The sequence below is a fragment of the Pezoporus flaviventris genome, unplaced genomic scaffold, assembly GCF_033815535.1.
Source record: "Pezoporus flaviventris isolate CSIRO_AGI_PZ_B2104156 unplaced genomic scaffold, CSIRO_AGI_Pfla_v1 ptg000002l, whole genome shotgun sequence".
Taxonomy (NCBI): Eukaryota; Metazoa; Chordata; class Aves; order Psittaciformes; family Psittacidae; genus Pezoporus; species Pezoporus flaviventris.
Genome location: NW_026892550.1, coordinates 60,112,700 through 60,138,210, shown reverse-complemented (window position 1 = coordinate 60,138,210; position 25,511 = coordinate 60,112,700). Strand labels below are relative to the sequence as shown.

Genomic DNA, 25,511 nt, shown 5'->3' with positions numbered 1-25,511 from the left:
GAAAAACTAAAACACAAGAATGTTACGTTCATGCAACACTGTAGTGTTTATACAGACTGCTGACAAGCCTAGAAACCAAAATACACAGTGTACGTAAGATACTGCTTTGTGAGCAGCAGTAATTGAAATCAGACATATTGTCCATCTTTATTTTTTGTATTGCTGTATTCTTTTACTATGATGCCAAATATACCTTTTAAGAATTATATGATGTGCAACACTTACATTAAGATAGACTTTCTATATTATAAATGTTGAATGTTTACAGCAACAATTCCCAAGTAATCAGAATGAATTACATTTTGAAAATTTTATTTCACACAATAACTCTGAAATGAATGCAATGTTAATACATATACTGTAAATGAAATATTATAACTCCGAAAAAAATAATTATAAACCTATTCCAGCTGTGGTTTGAATTAGGATGACCACACATTCATGTAAATTTAGACACAATAAAGCAGAATATGTGGAGGTTTTTTCCAACCACATCTAAGAATGGAAAATCAAATACTAACCACAGTTAGAGTTGAGTATTCTGAGCTTAAGGTTCCCCCTCCCCCCCTCCCCCCAAAAAAATGTTCCAACCATAACTTGCTTCTGTGATTGTTTGTACAAGCCTAAAAAAAATAATGGTAAGCAAGCACCACCCAAAGTACAGATCCCAGGAACTTGAAAACTCATACAGACACCCTCTTAGTAGAGGATAGTAACTCAGTCAGAAAGTGGTAGAAAGCAAACTAAGACTGTGCAAATTACCTAGAACTTGCATGCACTGAGTAGATGATCATGAGATCTAACATAGCACACACAATTATTAAAAAGATTATTCATTAGAAGCAAAATCAATATGGGGTGGTTTTCTTCTCTATAGTAATGGCAGTCTCCTAAGGGTATTTTCAAACTGCAGTGAAGACTGTGACAAATAATTATTCGCTACACTTATGAAATTCAGCTGATGAAAATCCATTAACCTTATGGTCATGGTTCACTTGAATTTTATACTTGAGGCTCTTACTGAAGAAATGCTATATTAAAAGGCAAATTAAAGCCATTAATCTTTAACTCTTCCACTACCTGCAAAATGCAGGGGGTTTTGTGATCTTTTGATTAAATAAAGTATAGGCTTTGAACCCTTACTAATACCTATGCAATTTTGGTAAGTCATTGGCTTGTCATAAGGACAAGATGTTGATTTATTTCTATTTATTGTTTATTAATAAATTTCTCAGACACTTGCCTATATATGATATATGTATATGAGCGAAGGAATGAATGGAAGGAAAAAGTCACCCTGTCAACATTTCAGTTTCATGACATGCCCTTCAAGTTTTAACAAACGAAAGGATGATTTTACTCCCAAGTACTCCAACTGGTATAGAAGACAACATGAACCAATTGTACTGTTCTGCTTTTCCCCAGCATAGTTTATGATTCTGCTAGGTATGTAACTGAAACAACTCTGCAACTAATCTTTCTCACAACATGAGCTTCAGACTCTCAACCAATCCCCAAAGTGCACAATTTCATCAATGTTTTAAAAGCTGCATTTCTGACTTGTATTTCCTTGGAAAGTCTCAAAACTTTGCACAAATCCCTTTTAACATCTCAGATTTTTGAAAGGCAGTGCTTTGTAAAAAGGCAGAGTTGACACAGTGACAGCCCTGGCTTACAGCAGCAGGCGTCTTGTGGGCACTTCCACATTTCAAAACAGACTCAGGAAAGGAAAATAAATTGGTTCCTCTGGGTGAAACAGCACACAGTCTTTGTTTAGGGTAAAATAACTTTACTTCTCAGAACAAGCAGACTATTTAGAGTTAAGTTATTCATTAAGATATCTAAACATTACATGGTAGATGTACTGTGATATGCCTAAGCTCCACTGAGCTATACAGTATTTAAAACAAAAACAGGTGGAAGGCATTGATTAGACTTTGAATTTCCCCAGAGCGTCTGAAATTTTTCTAGCAGTTTTCTAGCACAAGAATATAAGAAAGAAAATCAGAATGTTGTTCCAAATCATCATTACTGAAACCTGCTGGTTTTGTCAATAACGTTCTGAAGTACTGGTCCATTATGACATAAGAAAATAGAAACTAGAATGTTACATTACAGATTCAACACTTAGGACCTTTTCCTTCCCTCTTCTATCCTCATCAAGCAAAAATCAACAAAAAGTGTTTGTCAGCACAGCCCACGGGTAGGTACTATTCATTTTAAATGCCCCTACTTTAACCATGCAGTTGCCACTTGCCCTCTAACATGATAGAGTGCAGAAGCACTGGGAAAGACGCTGTAGGTTGTTTAAGCATAAAGCCCAACTGGGACCACTGGGAGAGAAAGAAAACAAAACAAAATAAAATAAAACCCAAACCCCTGCACATACGTAATTTTGGCCCACAGAGAGTGGAACTTCCATTGCCTCTAGCAACATTCCTAAAGCTGTGGGTACTGACTGAAACACTACAGAAATTGTTTTAGCCAGCAAGGGATTTCTAGATATTTTACAGATTTGCTGGCCTAACTGACAACATAATCACAACTGAAAGTGACAGATTATCAACATTATTAATGTAGAAAGAGAAAATACTGTGATACGTGCTTGCTTTATGGAAAGAACTGGGATGAAGGGTAGGCTGAAAATCTCAAAAGCATTTGTACAAGAACAGCCAAAAGTGCAATTTCAGAGAATTGAAGAAAGATTAAAAATTGAAACAAGAATCTACATTAATTTGAAAAAATGGCTTGGGACAGAAATATACACATTCCTACTTAATTTCCCATGCCTCAAACACGCACTTGTGGCTGCCAGAGCATCCAAAGATCAAATGTCCTCTCACCCATGCAGACAGCACTTTCACTATGGAAAAGAGATCTACAGAGAGAGTTATTTCTGCATATTCCCCCACAAACTTATCTGACGTTTTGAAAACATAAGGATGCTCAATTAACAGAGTACAGTTAGTACACAACAGTTTTAGAAGGTTTTAAGAAGAGTACACTGAACTACACTGGACAATTTAGTTGCAATGGAGCATTCACTGTTCCATGTAAGGTATAAAATGGAAATCATGAAGATCAAAATCCTGTCAAATTTATTGACACATTCTTCCATCTTGAGAATTAATATGAATAGAGACAAGAAAAGAACAGGTGCAAATTTAAAAATGCACATCAGAAAGTGCTTCAATAATTCCATATGGCAAACATGGAAGTGAAGAGGAATCTTCTTCCTGAAACATCAACCCAAATAAAGGAAAAATCTAGAGTTCTCAGCTCAAGAGAACATTGCAGCTGAGTTGCTGGGCTCTTCCATCAGATTATGAAAGTCATCTTGGAGGTATAGTACTGCTACATGCTTACATGCTTACAACAACAAAAGATAGTTAAACAGTTTTTCTACAGGAAAAACAATACTGTGAGGATGACTGAGCACTGGCAAAGGTTTTCCAGAGAGGCTGTAGAAACTCTGTCCTTGGAGACAGGGTCTGGACATGGCCCTAGATCACCCTGCTTGAGCAAGGAAGCAGGACCAGTTGATCTTCAGAGGTCCCTTGCAAACTCAACCACTCTGTGATTCTCTTTCTCTCAGACCATTACTACTGGCAGAGGCCATAACTCCAGAGAGTTCAGGTAGCTTGAACGCTGATCAAGCAGTGTGATCTTGCTCTATGTCTCTGCTGCATTCTGTAACTTTCTGGCAGCTTTGGTAATGCTTGTTCATTTTTTTTCCCTTTCCTTTTTTTCTCATTCACGAAAAAATTTGGAATATTTTTAATCCAAGGAAAGTATTCTTTTGACATTTCTGCTTCACTCCAGTATAGCTGGCAGGTTCTGCTCTGCTTCACAGGTACTATTTCATAGGAACTGTCAAAAGACCTGCATTTGTATTATAAATTAATTTCCATAAAACCACAAGCTTAAAATGCCTCCTGCATAGTTTTGGATTTGTTCCATGACTCTTGCAGCTAAAGACGTAGAACCTTGCTGGCTACTCAGCAAATGCCAAAGGGCTAAAGAGCTGAAATATAGATATATGACAATAAACTTCCCGAAGCTCAGTATAACACGTGCTACCTCAAGCTAAGATGAAGGAATGTAGACAGAGATGCCAAAAAATGAAAGCCAACGACCAAAACAGCATGTCCAAAACCCTCCTGCCTTCACACCAAAAAGTAAAGAACTAGCCCAGCTTCTCCTGGTCAACAACTAGTAATAGTTGTATTCTTGAGTTCAAGGAAATGCCTACAGGGTATTCTTCACTATTTGAACAGAGTTATTTTAAAATTAAAACCCACACTATTAGGAGGACATGGTCCCCTTAACTACATTTTTTTTCAGAATGCTGTTATTATAGTCTAGTACCATATATTTCTATGGCATGGCTACAGAAACAGTCTCCACACAACTCCAACATTGATAACTTTTCCTGATACTGGAACTGACGCACCTTAGCACACCATTTGAGTACACTCACCCGTATCTTGTCATCTGTTTCCATAGTGGCTTGAAGTCTCCCATTCACAGTGAATACACAGAAGAGGCCATTTTCATAATATATGACACAGTGACCTTCTCTTGAAGCTTGAATAAGTTTTGGTCTCAGGCAGTTTTTAGGACCTTCTAATGTTTCAGGACCTTCTAATGTCCTCAGCAGATCTCCATTCATAGAATGTATGAGACACGGTCCTTCTAAAGAGATGGAATAAAATCTCTAGTTATTGATTTACATGCTTACTTAAAGACATCATATATCAAATAATAACTAATGAATTCCACTCACGTAGACACTGTTATAACACAGTAAAATGATTTTTATCATATTTAAGTGGATAGCCTATGACTTTAAGGGCGAGATGAAAATCTTATCCCGTAAAAGCCTTGCATTAAGGTATTTTAGAGCACCTATCAAAACTAGTTAGAGACCCAACAGATTTTCTTTTGTGGATTTTCTTTTAAAGCTGATAGTTGTTAATTTTAAGAGCACAAAAATAAATGTACCGAATCCTGAAATTAGATACTTAAAATACACAGACACCAAAGGTAAGTGCAATGAATTTACACACATAGGTACTCTAAAAGCATATATTCTCATATGAAGATTCCAACCTATACATGATCCACTAAATATTTGCTTCTTAATATATTTGGACAAATAACTGATTTGCATGTAAGCCACAAGTGTTCACAGGGATAAAACCAAAACACACAGAGGTGCAGATGGTGAGTACACCCAGCTTTGTAAAACTGTCTCAAAGCAGGTAGTTTGGAAACACTAAATCAGAAAGATCCTAATGCTAAGAAAATTCCAGTTTAAAAATATATTGGAACAGCAAATAGGAAAAGTATAACAATATCCACGGAATCAACGCCATTCCTTATAATTTACCTACCAAAAGCAGGTCTTTGAGAACACAGATGGGGCATATTACAAGCTTTGTAGCTAAGCTCAAAGAGCCTGAACAGAAGGACTATGAATTTTAGTTGGTTGCTTACATTTACCCTTCATCAAACAAACAAGACAGCACATTTTCTTTCTCCTGAAACTAATTTTTGTTTCTTTTCTGAGAAGTTATCCATAACAAACATTCTTCACCATCCAGGCAGTCAAGAACTGTATCCAGCTGTATGCTACAGGCAATTACACGCTGGATAAACAAACAAAAAGAAATAGTAATCAGTAGGCTATAATAGGGAAACTGATGTGGTCACCTCTTCTTGTAAATGTCTGAATAATCCTCAGTTTTAACATGTTTAAAAAGAGGTTTCAAATTGCACAGCAACCAAAAAAAGGCTAGCAATAAAGCTACCATAAAGTTAATAAATTCTGCCTCCTGAGAATATATTCCTTTTCATGTTAGGATTATAGCTTCATGAACAGAAGGAAATGACAATGGCTACCTTACCTTTTGAACCACTTATTACCAGGCCAAGTTCAGCACAAATGGTAGCACAGGTGATCTCATAGTCATGTCCTGTCAAAATGGCTCGAGGAGTTGCAAAATCGCCTTCAATGAAAAAACAATAAAAGCAATCCTTGCTTGCAGTCTATTTCTAAAATCACTGCTTTCAATCACTGAAGTGCCTTCAGTAGTCTTGCTCTTTGAGTTCATGTTCCTTACAAATCACTTCTATGCTACTGTTTGCATATGGTGGTACTGTATTCATACCTATTTAGTACAGCAGCAGTATACTATAGGAATTCAGCTTGCACATTTACTAACACACATTAATATCAGAGTCAGGTGTGTAGTAAAACCAAATCAAAGTTGAAGCACACAAATTTGCATTATCCCCTCCCTCTGTCTCCCCCTCTTTTTATTTTTATTTTTATGTGGAAGAAGAGATATAAATTAATTACTACATTTTCCTAGAACAGGCTTAAGTAAACTTAAGCGTCACTATGACAGGAACTGAAAGGAGACACCTACAGTGCACGAGGATGAAGTAGAACATTCACTGACTGATTTTATTTTAACCTAGTAATAGAGTTGAAACCTCAGCCTGATGTCTAGTTTCTTGTAACATGTGGAGCTTGGACCATACTCAGGATGAACTTCAGATGAGTTTGCAAAATCAGAACACCCTAACCCAGCATTAATTACCGCTGCTCCTATTAGATATTTCCTTGCAACAAGAACAAATACAACTGGTTTGGGTTTTTTTTTAGATTCTCTTTAGAATCAAACATATATGGATACCATACAGAAAATGAAATTATACAACCGGTACATTTAAAGGAAAAAAAATAAAATATTCTCCAGGTGAAGATACACAGAAGGCAAGCAAAGCACATTGTTTAAATAGTTCGATAACTTTACTCACAGATCATTAACTGGATCACCCTCTTCAAGAGTGTTAGTGTTTCGTGGAAATCACAATGTTATTTTTGTATTACCATATAATTAGTTCATACACAGCATTTTATGAAGCATTTAAACTCCAAAGAATGTATCTTGGGCAATGTTATCATGTAGTTTCAGAAAGGATTATATGAGCGTTTAAGCAGCAGGGAATAATTTCACTTCAAAATAAATGATGGTATGCGAGATACCAACCAGGCAGTAAAGCAGTCATAAAATCAAACTTACTTTCTTCAAAACAGAAAGTGGTTTTGCAAAGAGACAGAGTAATCACAGGGCCAACTGACTCCACTGATACTAAGGTAGCATTATTCAAATTATATCTGGGGCAGTAACTTTTCAAAAGATAAAGCCAGCATAAAGTCATTCGTTTGTCCTTGTAGACCCTTAACAGAATGAGTACTACTGGTACTGGGTCTTATTGGAAATTATGGAAATCTATAAAGCCAGGTAGCTCCTCAGACCCTGGATGTATACAGTGAGACACTTGTGGGGAAAAGAACTGTACAGCTGGACTAGCCTGAATAAAAGCTTAGCTTAGTCTCCATATTTTACATTTTTACTCAGACCATTTGTAACACTTCCCTGAGTGTCCATGTGGCTGCCACATTCAAATGGCTTTTTAGAAAAGATCATAATATATGACAAAGTATCAAATCAAGTATTTTGACCTTTCAAAATTTGATTTATTCTGCAGTTGCTGTTATAATTTATATCCACAATACAAAATCTTGAAAAGTAAATAAATCTGTTTCTTCTTAGATACATATATATACACTAAATATGTATGTGTGCATATATATACACAAACATATAAATCTATGTAATCAACATTTTAAATCTAAAAATGCTTTGGAACAACTTGCTGAATTGTACCTCATCTCTTAATAAATAATCATTAAAAGCTATTGCTTTTGTTTTCTACAATGTTAGGCAAAACACACTCAAATCCAGGAAGTATGGCAGACAGTTCAGAAGCAAAGGAAAAACTCCCAACAAATTAGAAGCATAAGGGTAGACTTAATGACCTCTAGACACTTCTCAGGTGGCTGATCCTATGAACATTCACAAACCATTTAGAGAAAGTTTGCCCTATTGAGCTCTTCTAGCCTAAACATGGGTCAGGCACATTAGAAGATTAATAAATCAACATTGTGTAGATGAGCCACAGATTTGTAGTTTTAGGGGAAACAGCAACCATTGCAGTCTTATTATCCAGTAACAATTTAATTTTGTTCACTCAATTCTTTCTTCCTGCTTTTCCCAAGCCATAAAAAAGGAAGCAGCTTTGTGCATTTAAAGTTCCGGTTAGCTTTGGTTTGGGGTTTTGTTGGGTGTTTTTTTTTGTTTTTTTTAATCTTTCTTTTAAATGAACTGCCTATGTTAGCAAAATTCTAGAACTCTTAGTTTATTGCTTTCTTTTGCTTTCAGAAATTGCATTTAACACAGACTTGCATAGATCAGCAAGGAATTAATCTCATTATATACTACACATGCTAAAGAAACTTTTGAAATCAGAGAAGTTTTAAACGTACAGCTTTGTAGTGGAGGTAATGAATATAAGATGTTGGAGTTAGGAGGACACATAAGAAGCAATGTCTGAATGAATATTAGGAGGTGCAGACAAACAAAACCCCTATAGTAAACTTACTGCTTACAGCAACTACATGACTGTAGGCTCTACCTACATTAGACTGTCAGTAACTATACACATAAAATGTAGAGGATAAGATTCTTAAAACAGGAAGTATAAACTGAGCATAATATAATTATCACAGCCCACAGTAAAGTAAATTTACATAACTAATGCTCTCAGTCTTTTAAGAATTTGGACCTACCAAACATAATAAGCGTATAAAATCTACAGGTGTCAGGATCAGTGTTTCATAAATTATACTAACTGTTCACTAAATTACATTCATTCTAAAGAAACACTTTGATGCAAAAAAGAAATGGAAAAAATCTGAATAATATCTTTAAAGAAATTAGGACTTGAATAAATACTGTAAAAGAGGAATCCTGTGAAAAGTCAGGCTGACTCCTTTGATAAGAATGTCAAGTATTTAGGGGTTTTCAAGACTCTGATTTTCCAAATAATGGGGTCAACTTAAAAGCTGGTCATAGAGCAGAACAGATTTCTTTAAAAGCTTTTAAACTGTTATTGCTTCAGAAGATTGTCATGGTTTTCAGTAATGCAAAGAGAAAATTTTATTTTGTTGCTGGTTTAAGGGGCACCACTTCAAACTTTTCAAATTTGTTTTAGGGGAACCAGCTTGCAAACCTTTTGAAAAGCTGGAGAAGTGACTTCAAAGGGGAAAGAGTCTTTGTCCGCTAAGCAGGTTTACGACCACTGATGCAAACCCTAAGGCCTCAAAAGAATACTCAGTGCATCTTTATGGAGATCCTTAAGGAAGATGAACAAGTCAAATGAAATTAAAGGTAGGTCAAATCCTAGCACTAATAACCAAGACACAACAGTTTTACAGTTGTGCTTTACTCAGCTCAGTATATAACAATATCCTTAGTCTCTATCATTGCTGGATTGCTACTTGAAGCTGAATGCTCTAAGAATCTTACTGCCACTGCCTTAAGAATCTTAATTCACACTGCAACAAATGCAGTCAATGATTTAAATCACGGAAGGCATACAAAAAGTTATTTTTCAGAAATGGACAGAATACTTTACCTTTACAGTAACTATTTAAATTATTTTCCAAAGAACTCTCCTACGATCCAATAAATAATTTCTGCAAAGCTGTTTTCCCATAGAAAATAGGATAAAATATCACTCTTTCTTAAGTGACTGAAGTACATTTAAATCATAAAATTCAAGCTTCAGAAGATAAAAGAAGAGCACATGATACCATGTCAGCTTATAGCGGTATTTCAGTGAAAAAATGTTAGATGTTTGGAAACTATGCTTAAAAAGGAACAGTGGGATTATAGCAAAGTCAAAGTCAAAACTTTCTTCTAGTTTAATGACATCCAGAAGAAGATATGCTTTACTGGCTAACAAGAAATTAGTTTGTATTGCTGGGTCTTTCTCTCCTATTATTTATTTTTAGTTTCAGTGATATTAAATAAAAGAGGATTATGACATTTTAAATCCATCAGTAAATTCCTAAAATGACCCCTTTCTGTATTTTCAGCACTAAGCTGTAAGAGCTGAGCCAAACACCAGAACTCTATTTAAATAAAAATATCTCCCTAAAAAGAAAACAAACTAGAGATCGACCGAAAAACTCACAATGAAATATGAGATACTCTTCCTATTATTTCTGGGTGAGATGATCTGCAACACATTAAAATATAAAATATTTGAGTATGCTCTTTTTTATGTTTTATGCTGAGAAGACAATTAATTAAGTCACAGACAGCCAAATAGTAATTTCTAATTTTATTCTATGATTACAGAGGCTGTAGGGAACTTTTAAATGGCAAATTAATTATGTGATTTTATGCCAGTATAAAATCCAAATTAAATGAAGCATCAGTTAATCTAACTATCTTTTTACCTATCTCTCTTCTTGCAAAAATAAGTGATTACTTTCTCAGAAGAATACATTAACCAAAACAAATGATATATGCAAGAAAAGTCTTCTAAAAATCATTTTACAAATTTCACTATTTTGAAGCTGCTTCATATGATAAAAACTGAGGAAAACAATAAAAGGTTTGAAATCGATTTGAGAAGTATAAATATACTTATAGAATATACGACATCTGGACAAACGTGCTTTCAGAAATATGTAAGTAAATCAAGAAAACTAATTTGCTGCTAGGCTTCTATGTTGATTATATAGAAAGTTTCAGAGTTTAATTACATCAGAGTGAGGACTGTCAAATATTATATAAACTCTGTATATTAACATTATTTTTAGATCACATAGAGTAAATATTTAAATAACAGCCAACTGGTCAAAAACCTATTTCTCACTCAGAAAGTCTAGCTCTTTGATGGATGCAAGAACTTACTGAAGTGATACGACACAATATTACTGACATACTCCTAAAACTTCAGTTTGAATAATCTTTCCTTTGTAAATATGCATTTTTATGTAACAATGTAATCTTTTCATATTATCTAAGAACTTCATTGTTGTCCCGTTCTTCACATGACACTCCATCAGCATTTCCTCTAATTCTTTCAAACTACTTCCCATCTGTTCAGACTTTTTTTAAAACAAAAGACGCTGTAAAAGACATTTCAGCCATACTTTTTCTGAAAAAGGGACACCATCTTTGAACACCACAGCATTCTATCCTGTAGCAGAATTTAAAAACAGAAACCACAGAAGATGAAGAAAAAAAAAAATATATTTATCTTGAAGAATTCATTTCAGAAAATATAACAGAGGAAAGGCTTACTGTACTCCTTCCTGAGTCACAATGTGCAATTCAGTACTAAAATGAGACACTGTGCCAAGACAACAGTTTCACTGTGTTTCCAAAATAAACACAGTAAAGAAAAAGATTTAACAGGCCTTCATGAACTGGATATTACAATTCAGACTGCAAAAGTCAATAATCCCAAGCCTCTTAATTCCTACACCATGTGCAATGCAAAGCTTTCTGGAATGAGTTCGCCTTTGCTGGGAAATCATCTGCTGGAAGTCCTGGAAGTCATTCAGCAGGACTCCTCCCACTGAATATAGACCTTTTTGAAGCCCCTGGAAAGTATCTGCAGGTGAATATTCAGGGTCAGTGCACACTAATATTTTAATATTTGCACCATCTCTACTTCATAAACTGCTACTTAAATATCAGCTTTGAGGTTTTAAAACACTTATTCGTTTGAGAATGTTCTAAAACAACTTTATGAAGGGGCTTTTTTTGTTTATGCTAAAAAATAATCTGTTTTCTTCATATTTCTCTCACGTGGCTTATAGTTGTAACTATTCCATTACTTAGTAAGCCCAATAAAAAAAAAACAAAACACCACAACCTCAACAGAAAAGAAAAAGACCCATCAGGCAATTATTTCAGTCAGAAATAGCACCTACTGAGGAACTGCTGTAAAACAGTCATGCTGAGACTGACCATTAGTTGAAACTTACATAGTGTTTCATACCTTGGGCAGAAAAACATCTGAGATGAAAGGTTTTATATGAGAATTGAGCTCAATTTGGCAGGTTGGCAGGTTATTTTTTGTTTTGGTTTTTTTTTGTTTAATATTGGAGTGCTATATTAAAATATTTTAAAAATAAGAAAAATGGACCACTGCAAAATCATACTGGTCCATAACTGCATGTATAAAAGTCTGTGCTTTAGCTATTTGATTGCTTTTGTAAAGTTAGTTTCAAACCAGTGCACCAGTAGTGTACTGCACTAGATAGATGCTTACCACCTACACATATCAATGTAACTAGGAATACCAATGGGACACGCCAAACTCAGAGCATGCATAAATTAGCTGTCTTTTTAAAAGTAACCGTTTTAAACCAGATACTTTTTCAATGAAGCAGGCTATAATTCTAATTACATATAGCATTCTTGCACTCAGCAAAGTGATGCTTATCCTGTGATGCTAGTGTTAATAGAATTTAGATCCAGAAACACTTAAAAAAATAATTTCCTACCTAAGTGTATTGTATTGACCAAATAATTTTTACAACATTTAAGTTAGTAATTTTATTCTAGACTGTAAGTTATTATATCTTCTGCAGTACTCTGTTCTTAGACAATATAGGTTTCAAACTGAATGGTTATTTTTCCAGCAACCAAACAAGGTACATTACCCACCACTATGCATATGGTGCACATTAAGATTACGTTAATTTACTATAATTCCTTTTACCATGTCAACTATAAGTTACAAGTTGTAAATATAGCGGTTTTTTTTCTGGAATCAAAAGTCTGCATTACATTATGAAACACTAAATATCCTTATCCTTCTGAAGAATTTCATGCATATAGTTTCACCAACACCTAAAGCTGGATACTGACAAAAAAAGCAGCATCCAAGCTCTTTCTCTGTTTCTAGTCTTGAAATACATACTGCCTTTAACTGAGTCTGGATTGGGCCCTAAAACTCACTCTAAAACACTACTTGCAATTACTTACTCTGACTGACAAATCCTGAAACACAGTCTCTATTAGCCTGTTGAAAACGAGGATGATACAGATGCAGTGCTTAACACTGTAGGACATACTTTTAGCCAAAACAAATATTTATAGCACACAAACTTACATGCTCATCAGTACCAGATCACTATGATTATTTAAATGCTTTCCAAGCCACCAGTGAATGTGATTGCATTTCAGGGATGACATTGTCCTCATACATATCTATAGCATGACTTTCTTGGCATTATATAAATACAAAATCATATTGCTTATTCAGCACCGTATGATATACCAGAATTCATCCACCTGTTATACATCTCATCTTCTTTTAGTTTAAATATTTGGAGGCTAGAACCGTCATTCATATGTGATTTATAGAGTACTTGGAGGAATGAGGCCTCAACCTCTTTGAGGTATCAATGTGTTACAGTTTAAAAAACAAACGACAGTGACCTTTTGTAGCTGTATAATTTAAGGCTCTGTTCTAGATTCATGCAGATAGTTCCAGTACTCCCTGCCCTGGCTACAACAGTGCTCCCATAAAGACACAGGAAATTGTAGGACTAATTACAGCATCAGGGCTTTCTGTCCATTAAGCTTTCATGAGGCTTTCAAGACTATAGTAATAACGGAGTAAATGTGAGGCAGAATAACATGTAGTTGTTGTTACCCTTTTCAAAACATGCTACAGATACTTTTCTAAGCCTTGTGGGTCTTCCCTGTGAAATAGATTTTACTGAATTTGACTTACAACAGAAGCAAAAAAAAAATTAATATTGCACTTGCTAAATCTCTAGTAAAAAAGAAAAAAAAGTATTCAGTTTCTTTTTATAGTCTTTACAGCATTTAAAAAAATACTCCTGACCTATTTCTGTTTCAGTTTATATGTTAACTGTAAACTCATGTTGCATTTTCTACCTATAATTTTAATTAAAAGGATAACGACTATATTTCTAGGTTGGGTTTCACCCCCTCACCCCCCCCCCCCCCCCAAAAAAAAAAAAAAAAGTGAAAAATAGGTAAATAGGTTTATTTGAAATATTTTACCAGGCAGAGCTTTGAGTCAGTCCCAAGATCAGCTTTCAACTCAATGCCAGCAGATGGTGCTAAAGGATTCTTACTTTATACACACAGTATAGTGCTACAGTGTCAAGCCATTTTTGAGAAACAAAGAATATTTGTTATATCTGCAGTTAAAAAGTGTTAAAATAATTAAATTACTTACTGGCTTTTTTAAAAGAAGGACTCACACAATAATATAATGGCTGTGGGGATAAAATATAAATGTGCTACTAAAAGCCTAAAGGAGGACATGGAGGCTGTTTTAAACTCTCAGTGCTGTGTTACCATAGAGCAACAGTCTTAACAGACAGTGAAGGGCATCTACTGTTTTAATAGCTGCAGCAATTCCAAACATACTGTAGTATTTGTAGGCTCTGCAAATTTTTAGCTATTATGGTAGACTACCAGAAATTAACAATAATAGCAGAATTGCTATTACTAACATGATTACTTATTTTATGGACATTTTGGTACTCTTACTACTTAGCTTGATAAATGCAAAAGGGGACACTGACAGACCAGGTTTTTACAACGACTTCCCTATTAATTTTTTAAGAAAACAAGTTGTTATGCAAACCACTTCCAAATTATTATTAATAATCATTAAAATTCTAAAAATATTTATGCTATAAGCATTCTTTAGAAATGTGCAGCCTTATCTTCTCTATTATCATTGGTTTTGAAACTGAAAATAAAAGATCATGCAGAAACTTGGGAACCAAGATACAGGTTAATTCAAGATGAGGATGAGGACGGGGGAAGAAGGCAAAGAGAGGTTTTCGCTACGAAGTTAACAGCAGACTGATGACCTGCTTGAAATCTGTGGGACTGTTCACTGTGTACAGAGGCAAGCATGTCTTAAGTACAAAGAAATTATTAGCTATGACATTATTTTTTAATGAACCAACACAAAGATGCTCATCAGGTCATACTTTCAATGTTTAAATCACCTGCATTATCTACTGAATTAAATACCAAGCACTCATTAAAAGTTTAAATATGTAAACTGAAAAATGTGTGTAGCAGTTGATGAAAGACAGATGTTTTCTCTTTTGCTATTATAACAATTAAAACTAATGATTTCTCTAGTCTCAAGACCATAGGTTTAATTTAGGAATAACGATAATTGATAACAAGTCTTTTAGGTATTCAAATACTTATTTAGAAATTATAGCTACAAAAAAGCCCCAATGAAATACAGTTTCTTTTCGAAGTAGCTTGGATATTAGCTAGACTGTTCTTTGGCAAAACAGGAATCTGGTGATTGAATTTTGAACCCTTTGGGAGATTCCATATTTTATAAATTGAAAAGATGATGCATTTTAAAAAACTGATCTGATATTCTACATGTTAGAAGTAGTAAAAGTGTTCAATGATTCCTCTCAATTAAATCTCCATTAAATCCAGTAACTGTCTTTTTGAAGTATGAAATAATGTGTTTACATCCACATGTGCCCGCTACACAGCACACTACTAAAACCATTTCTCTAACACACTTCAGAAAACCTGAATATAGTACCCTGTAAAAGATACAGAACTATACAACGAAAGTACCCCCATAATCCTCATGATGCAAATGTGATGCATACACAGAGTAACATTTTCCAGTTTCATGGGGTGACATAAAAGAGGTAATATAATTTGGTTTATTCACATATGTGTGGAAGATTAATGCAATAACTCAGAAGAGAGGACAGTAGTATTAGCAATAGTAGTACAGTTGTACACAGACTCTACATTTCATTGGTACTGCATACTTCAATCAGTTAAGCCTTGATTTCATTAAAGAAATAAAATTTCCAAATTGGGTATCTTTTTGTTTTCTAAATATGAAAAATAAAAATTAATTATGAACAATCTGTAGATATTTTGAAAGCAATAGAACAGTCTCTCTATATTCTATATATATATTCATATTTTAAATGAATAATATGAATATTATATGATTTTAACTAATAGATATGATTATAACCAGTATAGCAAAACAGATCAAAACCATGGTAGTGAAAGGGACTTACATAAAAGTGATGAAAGTATAAGGGTGTCCAATACGCTTTATAAGGGAAAGAACAAGGACAACAAGATAATTTTTGAAGCATTTTGGGAAGATAGGTTTCTAAGATGGGAAGTTAAGTCTACAGAAAAAAAAAGTTAAAAGTAATCAGGATACTAGCGAAAACCACTGCAATACCGCAGAAGAGTAAGACAGACAAGAGGATACAAGCCTGGCACAACTAAAGCTCTCCAGTGACTGTAAACACAGGAAAGTCAAGCAGAAAGAACAAAATAAGTGAGATTTTTTTCTGAACCAGTGTAAGAGACAATGTTTGATCAAGTAAGGACAAAACCAGGATACCCAAGCATAGATGACATGCAACTAACAATGATGTCAGGAGTAACAGTCATTCTATAAACACAGAAATACATTATGTTTTCATGAAAAGTTGTCTGTTATTAAAAGCAACCAATACTAAGAGTTGATGCCATACATCTGAAAGTATTTCTGTAAAAGTCTTCAGTAAAAAAAGCCAACTGCAGTCAGGCAGCAAATGTAAACAAAAGCAGCAGTAAGAACTGTTGTCTCAATTAGAGAAGAACTAAATGAGGTAAATGTTTGGAACTCAAATGGCCTGATAATATTGATTTGAGGATACTTTGAAACTACATAATCCCCGAGTTGTAACTGTTGTTTTATGGATACTAGGTGAGGTTCTGCAAGACTAAAAAAATCCTTGTGTCATTTAAGAAGCAGGAAAAATAAAACTCAGAAATTAGACAGCAGTCTGCTTAATCCCAACAGAAAAAAATACTGGCAGAACATTTATATTTGTACTTACATATATACATACATATATATATATACACACACAGAGTTTCTTAGAAGAAAGCAAGGAGATGAGTAACAGCTGATTTGGATTTGTTATGAACAAATCATGTCAAAGCAATTCTTTTCATGCAATGGCAGTTACAGGAACTGTAGCCAGGGAGACATCATATATTTTGACATCCGTAAGGACTCTGGCACTGTTTCACATGGGCAAATTCTTACGGAAAATAGGGAAGCACATGTTTAGAAGATGCTACTATATATCAGATGAAAACCAGTTGGAAAGTTATATTCAGAAAGCTATTCATTGTCAAAATGGCAAATGTATCAATGGGCATTCCTGAGCCGTGTACTATTTATTATTTTCTTCAATGACCAATTTGACAGACTAAAACTACAAATTACATTTGCAGACAGGACTTGCTGCAAATGTGCTGGAGGACTCAATAAGAATTCAAAATTATATTCAAATTTGATAAATTGGAGAAACAGCCTAAAATAATATACAATTAAGAAAGTTTGAAGACAAGGTTCCACAGTCAAACTACACAGAAAAGGAGAAACAATCGAGTAGACGGTGATTCTTCAGAAAAGACTGAAATTTATATTGGCTTATACACTTAAAGAATTAACACTATCATGCTGTTTTGAAACAGATACCCCAGGGGGAAGTAAAAAGTACTGGCCTGTAAAACAGGTTGCTTTCTACTTATAACTGGAAAAGCCTCAACTGCATTACTGGGTCTGTTTTGAGGAAGACACAACTGAAGAGGAGAGGAACACACAAAAGAAAATAAATTCAGAAGCCTAGAAAAGCATGAGTTATGGCAAAAGACAGAAATAATAGGGTTGGTAAATCTGGAAGCAAAAAAAATTGCAGGTCATGATAATCCAAATAACTGGAAATTGTTGTAAGAAGGAAATAAATAATCTGTTCTCTACACAAAGAATAAACATGTAAGAAATGACAGAATACAGCTGCTGGAAAAAAAGAACTGGATACTAGGCTAAACACTGGGAAAAGGTTGCTAATGATAGGTCTTCTAAGGCCCCAAGTTTTTAACAGAAGGTTGGACAAACATCAGCCAAGAATGCTTTTGGTGTACTTAAGCTTTCTTTGGGAAAAGAGAATAGATCAGGTGATCAAAGCTCCTGCCCCGTTTCCTATGGTTCCCTGATTACAAAGTAAAATGCAATCCCTCAACCTAGGAAATGTCCAAACACTAAGAGTTGCCACTTGAGCTTCAAAGCCAGAGTGGGACCTGAAAGTGATGCACACCATTTGTATGCTAATGAATTCTCTCATCTCTTTTCTCAAGCCACCACACATAGTTTCTCCTCTCAGCCCCCACTTCTCAACTCCTCTCCACCTCCACCCCATTAGGCCAGGCAAGTGTAAAACATGGCATCTTTCCACAAGCATACCACCCTCTCCCAGTAACCTCTACACATTCTACCACCTTATTCAGAAACACAAGTCACGAAGCATAATGTTATGTCTCCAAGTGGTACCTTGCTATTAGATCCAAGCTTCTTAAAAATGCAAAAGCCAAACTTGTGATACAGATCAAGAGGTAGCAAGTGGAGGGTTACATCCTCTCCTCTCTACATCCCCCACCTCACAAAAGCAAGCCACATGACAAGGAGAGAAAAATAAATGCCTCTTACACTATGCAAAGTGACTTTACATCTCCACAGTAAATTATGCTAATTAACGTGAACTCAAAATGGCTTAGGGCTATTCTAAAGGATACAACTACTTCAGATCCTCTGCTCTGCTCTGAATTATTCCTAGGCTTGGTCAGAGACTGTCCACAGAAACATTTCTGCACCAGAAAAGGCCTGTGCACCAAAGTGCTGCCATGCTTCTACATTTTCAAAACCAATTAATTTTGAAAGAAAAAAAAACCCTACAGTTGATCAAAGAGCATGGTGAAATATTTTTTTGAATTTCAGGTTTTAATTTGAGAAGGAAAAAAGGACTTAACCTAAATGTAATCAAGCTGTTTTGTCAAGAATAAAAATAGTTTCCAGCAGATGTGTCTCATGTAGGAATTTTGTATCTTTGAGATTTAAATTAATCAAATTTGGTTTCAGATTGATTAATGCATTCAAGAGTTATTAGGGAGAAACTAGACAGTGAGACTGCATAGGTGTAATTTCTTCTAGAAGTCATCTTAAAAATTAAACAATTTAAATAGTGAATATTTCAGTAATATATTTCTTCTGTTAAACCAAAACCATAAAGAATTTTCCTATACAGTCTAGTTGGTCATTAAATTGTCCTCAAGGACAACTGTATCAATAAGGAATATCAATCAAAACATTTTTCACATATGCCATAGCCTACCTGGCTTGTCAACTTGACTTAAGTACCGCTCTAAAACATAAATACATGCTGCCAGAGACCAAGAGCTCAACTGCTTCCTAAAGTAACAAAACCAGAAAAAGCAACCTAAATAAAATGGAAGTGTGAGAGTAATGGGTGCCCAATGGGACAATATTTAGGGTAGCTTGATCGTGCTAGTCTGCTGCGTGATGTGTATCAGAGGCAACAGGTACTAGGAAAGGAGGAAAGAAACGCTCCTGGTTTAGATTATTTTTGCTGAAACTACTCTGGTATCATGATTTGGTACAGTGCCATTGGATGCATGTTGCTATGAAGTCATTTTAAGATGGAAATTAGAGACACTTAAATAGAGAAAAAAATTGGAAAGAAGTATCAAGTTTGAGAGTATCTAAAATTCCAACAAACAGTGCTGATCAAAAGCAAGAAGAAACTATATTTTGAGGTAGAAAATCGTAAGTTTCTAATACAAAAAGACATCAGACAAGTTAAATACCTAGCATCCCACAGACGGATGGAAGTTATAGTTGCACAGGGCTCAAAACCAACAAGTCTGCTGGCGCTTTCCATTTCCGACAAAATCAAAACTAAGCAGAAACAGCTCTTTCTATTCGCCTTTCAAAAAAAATTTGACTGAACAGAGATGCCTATAGACAGCTCTTTCTGGGAAAAATTAACCCCCCCAGATTACCATCTCTTTGAAGCAGAAGCTGTCTTTTACTATACACATGTCTAGGTCTACTATGTATAGTACCATGAGATTCCAATTCATATCAAGGGCTTCCAGGCATGCTTACATAATGGCAACTAGTAAACACAGGAGACATTGCACATCCCTAAAAGTACAAGTTTCATATAACTGCAAACAAAGAGACTTGCCATGTAGCTATTGTTCAATTTTAAATAGTAGTTAAAATAGCGTATTATAATTTTAAAAATGGCAAAATTTTAATAAGTTAAAAATTTACATTAGAGAAGACAGTCAACAGATTATAACAAAATCTACCTCTTCTAGTTAGATACTATGTATAAAATCTCAGTATGTGATCTGTTAAGGTCATAAAGGAGCCTATACCCTCAAGGTCTTGTTCACAAAGCAGGCAAGACTGGCAAATACTTAACAAGAACTTCCCAGGACAGGCCTAAGAATTCACAAAGATGGACTACAGTTGCAGGCTTTCAAAACACTGTAAGGAGACATCTACAGATGTTCATTGCTGCAAACCACAGTTTGCTCCTCAATAGGGCAGTTTTGCCCTTCAGGATTTACAAGTTCACTTGACTGTCAAACTCTTAAGCTCCTTTCACAGACTTCCAGGAGTTTCCAAGTTTACAACTCTGCAAAAAATTGTGCAGAGTTTGCATTTTCTTTAAACTGACTGCAAAATATATATACAGCGTTCACAGAGATTTTGTCCTCAACCAAAGCCATATTTATTTAAAGATGCTCATAAAATTCTGCTAGCTACACCCTAGAAAGGCTCCCATCTCTTGAATCATGCTATTGGAAGGAAGATGGGAATAGTTTGCTCACATCTTCCACCTGAAGATTCTGCAACTGTGTGAACTGCAGTTCTGTTTCTTCTTCAGTTTTTAAATAGTTTTCACAGTCAACATCAAATAATTTGCAAGTTAAACTCAGATATTCATTCTCATATTAATTAGTTGTGCATCTTCGAACTAGTTCACAGAACGCAATTTCAGCCAAACCACCTCTTTTTTTTCAAATACAAGTAACTCCAGTTGAGTAACAGATTGAGTATGGAACACAAACTTTACCAAACTGATTAATTTGGAAGATGTCAGATACTGTTTACATTATATGAAATTGTATACCAGTTGTAACTGCAATATATGCCAGATAAACAATACTTCTTGTTTTCCAGATGTCTATTTCTTCCTCTGCAGGCAGCAGGTATGTTCTCACTAATATTTAAACAAGGCCAGAGTGTATGGGAGAAAACAAGCACTCTTCTTAAGACATACAGAATATACTGCTTCTTGCCCCTTTTCTTCAGGGCATTTTCTCTGTGGCTGAACAGGATCTCTGGCTATGATGCACCCCTCTATTCACATATGTAAACTCTCATGAGCTGTCTTGAAAGCCTCTCACTCCTGTGAAGTGGCTCACTCAGGCTTTTTCTAAGGTTGCATTTCTGCCTTTTTCTTTGCTTTGGGAATCACAATTTTTTGTGTGATGTCAAGCTGGCATAGCAACAAGATCACTTTCTACCTTTCCTGTTATATAACGCAGGCACAGCAGAGTTAAACAGTCACAGTGTTTCATTGTTTCCCATAGAAAATTTTGAGTTAAAAAAAGGTATCTCAATGAGTAAAAGGATTTGGCATTTTCTGGGAAATGGTGCAAGACGGAAAAGATTAAATTCTTTGGCAAGTGCAAGGTGAGTTTGGGTGGGCAGGGGTTAAAACTAAATTAGGCTAAAGTGGGGTTATTCTGACTAATTAGTTTGGTTATATGGTATGAACCCTGTTGCTTGCACTGGAACCAATTAAAATGCCTAATACATCAGAGTGAGGATTAGGCACGTAGCACCTAAACTAAAAAAGTTTTGAGTTTGCTTCTTTAATCCGGCCCATGTGTCTGTCCTTCTTTCACGTAAGTGTCCTGTTCTAGCCATTACACATCTCATTACAATGACAAACTTTAACTTAAAATTCACAGTCTGCGTAACAGTACAGCTGTGAGAACCTATATGCTTAAGACTAGAGTTGCATAAAATACACTCTGCATTGGAGCAATGTACAGTCTTTTTTGTTTTAAACAACATTTAACGAAATCGTCATGTTGAGAGAAAAAGATTTAGTCAGGTTGAGCAGGATATATAAAACTGGAGTTCCCTTCTCTCACTCCCAGAGCCACTCATTCCCATTTGAATAGTGACAAGAAAAAGAAATATATTTGTAATGTTCAGTATTCTATAGCTTTAAAAATATAGTTCTACTTGTGTTGCAAAGCAAGCGCTGTTTACCCTCAATTCCTTAAACCAGAACTAATCCCAACTACAAATAAAAAATGAGCACTGTACTTTGACATTAATGCTACCTAAAATTTTGTCATGCAAAATGTTCAGTCTTTGAAGCTACTTTTAGACAGCATCCTCATAGAACAGTTTTTTTCTGGTTTTGCTTACCTCTTGGGTTATCACCAATGATATTGGTTTTGCCATTCCAGTACCAGAGCAGCAATGTTGCATCACGCGATCCTGAGAGAATGTAACAATTTCCTCCAATATAGGACTCAGAACGAGCAAGACAGGTCACAACATCCCAGTGTCCAAATATTACTTGCATCAGTTTACCTGAAACACATAAAATTTGTTGCTTTAAAACTATGCTTTCATTCTTTCTAAGGCAAACTACATATATTATATTCAGAAATATTTTCTTTATTAAAAAAAAAGATTCCAGAAAGAACTATACTTAAGAGTACTATTTTTTTTTTCCTTGATTTGGTGGAAACTTATTTAAAAGTACAGCAGTCCATACAAAAAATATTTAGAGTCTATAAATTTTATACGTTATTCAAAGGCCAATCATGCTAGAAGGTTTTTTTAATTTTATATGTTTACCTTCACTTTAAAGACAGGAAATGGAATGGGATTCTCTTTTAAGGCAAGTTTAAGATACATTTACTGATGAAAGTAATTAATAGTAAAAAAAAGCAAATTTGATGATGATTTGGGAAATGGAGTCAGAAGTTAACAGAACACCCAAGACTCGGAAGAAACTGGTAATGCGAGAGTGTCTTAGAAAATACAGCATGTGCAGCTATTGAGCATCTCCTTAAACAGAGAAAATGAAATTCAGACAAAAAATTGCTCTTGTACCCAGGTTTTTAGACACTTGCCGATAATTTCTACCAGTATCTTTCCCTATTAAGAATTTCAGAAAACCTCATAAGAAAGACCTGTAAAAAACTCTCTTACCTACTGCATATAGGACAAACTCTTGTACCACTGGTAAAACACATAAATGTTAAAAAGAACGGAAAGCCTAGGCAGTTAAAAATGAGCCATCCAAGAGTCTGTATAAACATGAGCATGGCCATCACCTTTTAACTTTAACTAAATAGGACAATATTTTCAGGAAAATGTAAATTTGGATCCACTCATGCATACTGGATTTGCATGTGGGAGAGGAAACACATGTAAGGTCACCCATAGTAGATCTCTGTCAGACCACCCAGCCAGAGCCTGGCTCCTACACAGTAAAACACATCATGTGCCCTGCCAGCAGCATACGCGACCTTATGAGATGAGAATGTAAGCACTAAAATCCATCTCACTGGATTTACTGAAGGTTAGTAACGGCACATTTTGTAGAGACAAGACAAAAGATACATATACACACGTTACGTGTGTGTGGCTACTTGGCCCATTCAGGTAACATTGGCCAGACCAAATTCTGCCTCCAATGACACACGGAAGTGTGATATGTGATGCCATTAATGCATGACCTCAGATTCCTCAGCCCAAATGACCATGCACCAATTTTTGCTTCAGGCTGAATAAAGAATGAGGAAGAACAGAAGGGGAAAAGAGTGATGGCTTTGGAGGGATTAAAAACACAGGCTGAAAAAGAAACAGGAAATGCAAACTTCTGAAATAAAATCTTCTGAAAAGGTTTTTTTTTTTTTAAAATAGCTAGCAACATGACAAGTAGTTACACAAATTTGACTTGGGACTCAAATAAAGCACATCTTAATAAAATATTTTGATGTATGAATTAAAAACAATTAGTCACTCATTTAATGTGGCTAGTAGGACACATTTTATAGTCCTCAATACAAAGGCATTGCGTTCATACGGAGCCACTAAATAACACTAATGGTAGCAAATGACTTAAGGGAGTGGTTCTGAGGAAGGAACAAAAATAAAATTAAAAGCCTGATTTGTAATAGAAGATCAAAAAGGTAACTGCATTAAAGTGGAGAAATCCAGAAAAGAAAGAAAAAAACCCGAACTTATGAAACAAAAAGCAAACATGAGAAAGATACGAACATCTACAAAAAAGGGGGAATGAATTACTTTAATATATGAAAAAACAATAGGGTCACATGATGCAATTTAAAGGAAATCTGTACATCAGATTTAAAGTACAACACTGACAAAACTCATGAGGCAAGTTTAATCCTCCAAGAGAAATTGTGAAATGAAGTACTATCACGTGAGCCTTTTCTGACTGGAAGGGGCAAAATCCTGGAAGATACACTTACTGTGCAGCTCTACCTTGTACCAGAATGGAGAGTAACTCAGGGTTCAAGTCTTTCACTCATCTGGTTGAGTCTGTAATAGCATTCTATAGTGGTCACCTCTGCACACCATGGATTTAATTTGTGCTGCAGTCACCTGACTGTCTCAGATGCTGACCAGTCAATAGATTCAGAAAAAGTTACTGAACCTCACAGCTAGAAGCAGTGAAACACTCACACACCTCATTTTGGCAATCTACAAAAACATCTTACCGAGCATATGTTTTCCCCTGAAAATTCAAGTTGTCAATTACATGGTTGAGATTTTAGAAGAATTTAATTATATGATATATTTTTCAGTTGTACAGCCATAGGTATTCAACTACCTGAGGTGATTTATACTTTTAGAACACAAGTTTATGCTATAAACATCGCAGAGTTATAGGGATCTCTCTTTCAATTATATTCTATATTTATAGGTTCTGTTCGAGGAGACAAACATTTTTTTGAGGCTAGTTGTTTGGGTAGCTGCACTACCACGTTAGTTTTACTTAGCTACTGTGCAGCTAAGGTTCAATAAATTCTATCACAACAAAAAATAAGCTTCTGCTCTTTCATATTAGTAAAAATAATTTAAAAAAATTATTAATCTCATAAGAGTTCCTCAACTTTCTTGTATTCTTTAGTACGAGTTGTCCTGCCTACACAGGAATATCAGACTCAGACAGCCCTTTTTGGCAGAACACGTTTTCTAGTTATTGTTTTATTTGACAGCTGTGCTAAGAATAATTAAAAGAAAAGTAAGACTCAAGTCTCTGCACTACTCAATCTAAAATGCTGTCTAGAAATCATTCCCACTGCTGGAGGAAGGTTTTATTGTACTTCTGCTATACCAGCTGTGCTGAAACCCCATGATTTATGTTAAAAGTATTTCCTGTTAAAAAAAAAAAAAAAAAACAAACCCAAAATCTAATAGGAAAAAAGTCCCCTTTTCCTGTGAGTGCTAAAACGTAATTGAATTCAATGCTTATGATCACTTGCCATTAGGTATTACTGATCACATCACCTTTTTCCCTTGCTGTTCTGTTGATTTCAAAGTATTTCAGTACTACATTCTCATTTTAATTCAAA

General features: G+C 35.0%; 1 protein-coding gene across 1 annotated transcript in view; it reads right to left on the bottom strand.

Annotated features, from left to right (window-relative positions):
* The window catches only part of LRBA (LPS responsive beige-like anchor protein), a 401,040-nt gene that overhangs the window by 6,905 nt on the left and 368,624 nt on the right, over window positions 1–25,511 (bottom strand). Inside the window, exons 53-55 of the mRNA XM_061440892.1 lie at window positions 22,321–22,488; window positions 5,910–6,011; window positions 4,481–4,695 (exon numbers count right to left, since the gene is read on the bottom strand). Coding sequence (XP_061296876.1) covers window positions 4,481–4,695; window positions 5,910–6,011; window positions 22,321–22,488 — 485 coding nt within the window. The remainder of the gene's footprint in view (window positions 1–4,480; window positions 4,696–5,909; window positions 6,012–22,320; window positions 22,489–25,511) is intronic.